This window comes from Rhinoderma darwinii, chromosome 2 (genome assembly GCF_050947455.1).
Source record: "Rhinoderma darwinii isolate aRhiDar2 chromosome 2, aRhiDar2.hap1, whole genome shotgun sequence".
Lineage (NCBI taxonomy): Eukaryota > Metazoa > Chordata > Amphibia > Anura > Rhinodermatidae > Rhinoderma > Rhinoderma darwinii.
The window spans coordinates 79,813,069-79,817,205 of NC_134688.1; the positions used below are offsets into that span (position 1 = coordinate 79,813,069).

General features: G+C 38.2%; 1 protein-coding gene across 1 annotated transcript; it reads right to left on the reverse strand.

Annotated features, from left to right (window-relative positions):
- Positions 1-667: 667 nt before the first annotated feature.
- LOC142740657 (aquaporin-2-like) lies at positions 668-3,373 on the reverse strand. The gene is made up of 4 exons (XM_075850069.1): positions 3,011-3,373; positions 2,286-2,450; positions 1,775-1,855; positions 668-906 (listed from the first exon to the last, which is right to left on the reverse strand). Exons 1-4 carry the CDS (start codon positions 3,371-3,373, stop codon positions 700-702), a joined length of 816 nt encoding a protein of 271 aa, XP_075706184.1. The 3' UTR covers positions 668-699.
- Between the last annotated feature and the right edge of the window lie 764 nt (positions 3,374-4,137).

A 4,137-nucleotide genomic window follows, 5' to 3' on the forward strand; every position in this document is an offset into this window, starting at 1 on the left:
TATGTTCACACGCTAGCTGTGATTTACGGCTGAAATGACAGCCTGTTTTCAGAAGAAAACAGCTGCCTCGTTTCAGCCGTAAATGCACCTCCTCGTAATATACGAGGCGTCTGTGACGCTCGTATATCTTGAGCTGCTCTTCATTGAGTTCAATGAAGAACAGCTCAAATTACGTTGCAAAGAAGTGCTCTGCACTTCTTTGCCGAGGCAGTCAATTTACGCGTCGTCGTTTGACAGCTGTCAAACGACGACGCGTAAATTACAGGTCGTCTGCACAATACGTCGGCAAACCCATTCAAATGAATGGGCAGATGTTTGTCGACGTATTGCAGCCCTATTTTCAGACGTAAAACGAGGCATAATACGCCTCGTTTACGTCTGAAAATAGGTTGTGTGAACCCAGCCTGACACCTTCCATTCACACTTTACGACGTCCTATAGTTAGGATATCATACATGCTATAATATGTGTAAATGTGTGGCACTTCATAGTGTAGGAGAATTAGTAGTTAATGTTGGCCTTCGTGGTAATTCTTTTCACATGTCCTGGCCTGATATGTCTATGAGTTTGATAGCGGTGCAGTGATCAGTTTTGGGAAGCCATATAACCCATAACTTGACCATTCCTAGCATCATAGAAAAATCTGTACAATACCCCATATTAACTGCCACACATCTAAAAAGAATACAAAACAAAATTTCAATTCTTTTCTTTGTTATTTGACTGGCTGTAAACAGAATTGAGGCCTACGGATTGTCTCCTTCTCTCCTCTTTTTCATTCTCTTCCAAAATGTTGCCACGCAGGATTTCCAGTCTCTCGTTTGGGGTTATTGAGTGAGGGGCGAAGATATAGTCATAAATCAAGCTTGCAAAGATTGCTCCTGTTATCGGGCCTACCCAGAAAATCTGTTTGGAGATAAAGAAAAGAGCCAGGTTAGTTTTAGGAAAACATGTCAGACTTTAAACCATATGAGGCATTACAGAAAAATTCTAGGGGAAATAGTTCCGGATTCCTTTGGGGGGGATTATTATTTTCAGGACACTACCCCTGCTTAACCTGTGAGGGCAAACTAATTTCACAACACTATGAGGTAAAATGTCCCAAAGCTATTTAGACCGGATAACTTGTCCCTTTGTGAAATATCCGACCCTATACTATCTTATTGGACGATGTGTGTTGCACACAATTATTTTTTGTTAATTTATTTAAAAAAAATTATAAATAAGTCTTTCTATATTTTCTCCAGGATAAAGTAGTTTTAAATGTAACAATAAAAGTTACGTTTTTGCAGTTATTTCGCCCAGTTTCTTCCAGTGTTAGTTGAATGACCACCGAATTTCACTACTTAGTTGTAATCAAATATAGTGAGTATCACACACTTTGTGAGTCTTCCAAGCTATGCAACCGCAAAAATGGACTAACAATCAGGACTCCTGTACAAAACTAGAAGATATATTACCCATGTCATAAATATAAAAAAAGGGTCCATATAGCTAATGTAGCCTGTATACCATGTCTTATACCATGCCTGATGGAAAGACCTAAGTTGTCTCGAAAGTTTGCTGTTTAACACCATTTCTTTTTGTTAGCCATCTGCAAGCCACCTGTATAGTATCTGCAAGACTGCTATATTGTTTCCCTCACTGAGAGCCCCAAAAAACTGGTTAACATTGTACCAAAACTTTTTTCAACTGGCTAACATTGTATCAAAACTTTTTTTTGCTTTTATCTTACAGGATATAGGGAGTAAAAATTACTTCTAAGAAATCTTACCCAGTGGTTTTCAAAGTTTCCTGTAAGCAAAGCTGGACCAAAGGACCGTGCTGGATTCATGGAACATCCAGTATAGTATATCTAGAAAGGGAACAAAGTATCAGAATAGTTATTGTTTTTAGAGTTACTACAGTGGAAATGGTGAAATCCTCTCATAAGTGACCAACGGCAATTTAAAGATCTGCAACTTATCTCAGCTGTGAGGCTTATATCGTTACCTACTTAATTTTGGGACATTAATAAACAGAATACTTGTTCGGAGCGGCAACTTCTCAGTCTCATTACAAAGAAAAGTAAAAAATTTAATATTTTCTTCATAGTGAGAAGGTGTTTACTATTTGGAATTATCTCCACTAAGAGAGTCCACTAAGTCTAAGGATTCACCGTTGTAGTTAATATGAGTTATGGAGTGGTTGATCACAGGTCGGGGTAAGACAACACATGATTTGAATCATATATGATATGTTAGCTTTGTATGATTGGATGTACACATTATATTCATAGTACATACCCCAAGTAAGTGTCCCAATACCACTGACAGTCCTATAGATATGGCTGGAGAACCAATGTTGTCTGTCCTCCGGCTGTCCGTTGAAGCAAAAATGCAGAGGACCAATTGCATCGTAAGTATGATCTCTACAGCGAGTGCTTGTCCGGATGTTGTACTGTTGCTTGGCTATTTCATTTTAGGCATAGCAATGTATTGGTTGGAATAACAAGGAAGAAGACAAAAGATAATTATGATTTAATAACTTCACGTGTATTAATATTAATTAGCAGAGAACATAGTCAGATCCTGTTTGCATTTAACTAGCAATATAACATCCTAAAGTTATATAATAGGAATTCAAGTTGGTAGTATTACTCAGATGTAGTGGAGCTGTTTTGAACTTCTCAAAGCGTATGCATCATGAGTTAAGATAATCCAGGTAGTTTACCTGCAGTCCTATGTAAAACACAATACACAGTTTGATGTAATGTGTTTAACTCTGTTACATCTGCATACCTCAACTCTGCAGCTAGAATACCTACAGCTTTTTTTTTGTTAGTTCTTAACTTATTTGACATTTTTAATAAATAACAATTTACTGTATGAAACAAGTTTACAATGTCAATCAATGCTTGGTAACATATACAATATACATCATAGCTATATTGTTTCAGAAATGAAATTGTTGGTTTATGAGCAGTCCAAATGAGTAGTCATTTTTTTTTTTTAAGAATTCATGTGCTTACCTGGTTCACTCCAAAACCTCCCCTGATGTCAGGAGGTGCAAACTCGTACATTAAAGCAGCTCCTATCACTGCTCCCAGCATCTGAGCGATCACATAGAAAAAGGTCTGGACGAGAGATATCCGGGCCCCTACAAGGAGTGCCACAGTTACAGCAGGGTTGATATGGGCCCCGCTGATGTGACCTACAGCTTGTACCATTGTACTAATTCCCAAGCCAAAAGTGAAGGCTATTTGTAAGACGGTTGGGATAGCTCCTGACCATGATAGAGTTGAACCCAGGCCAATAAAAACAAACACAAGAGTTGCTACCAGCTCGGCTAAAAAGGCCTTAAAATTATATCCTGCGCATAGCTCCTTTATCATGATTACAATCTACAGAAGTAAAGGAGACTCAACGCAAATGCCTGCCGGTGTTCAGCCTTGTGCTACTGTTTACAGGATGATGGAAGCACATAATTGGGATGAAGTTATATATCGCCTTGAAATACAGGAATTATGCCAGGTTGTTGCACGGAGAAGGTGTGGCACAGCTGCCAGTCAGATAATATGGAAAATTTACTATGCATGACACATTCTAGCAGCAATGCCAGTGTGCAACCTAGGAATATAATTACTGATGTGATCCACCTACTACAGTCCTGAGCCCTCGTAATAAGCATGCAGGAGTAACTATTGTTTATTGCATGTTGGAAAAACTTTTTGGCTACGATTCAACGGAAAAGCTCAGGATGTGTATTTTAAGTAACAGATGATTTTGTTTTTGCATAATCTCTGATGTGATTCTCTTTTTATCAGTTAACTGTATTATGGAACAATTATATTTTTATAGTTTATCTAAAACCTTCCATAGAGATGGTGCTAAAATATAACGTTTTGGGTGATTGCGGCTCTTACTACCGGGAAGTTACTGTAGCCCTCAAACTTTTGGATCTTGTGAGACACACTAAATGGAGTGATGGTCGCGAGCCACATTCCAACCGTGGAGAAACATGTGACGGAAGTGAAGAAAGGGTTACAAGTGGTATTGCATGTGTTAAGTGGTTCATATAGAAGAAAATATGTATTATACCATCCATATTGGCATGCTTCAGAAGTTAGGATATGTCTTCAATATAGTCAATTTGGAA

Excerpts from the sequence above, each read along its gene's own strand:
- LOC142740657 (XM_075850069.1), bottom strand. The coding sequence starts at position 3,373 with ATGATAAAGGAGCTATGCGCAGGATATAATTTTAAGGCCTTTTTAGCC. Across the intron at positions 2,451-3,010 it reads GAGGTTTTGGAGTGAACCAG|CCAAGCAACAGTACAACATC; the intron begins GTAAGCACATGA and ends AAAATGAAATAG. Across the intron at positions 907-1,774 it reads GAAACTTTGAAAACCACTGG|ATTTTCTGGGTAGGCCCGAT; the intron begins GTAAGATTTCTT and ends ATCTCCAAACAG.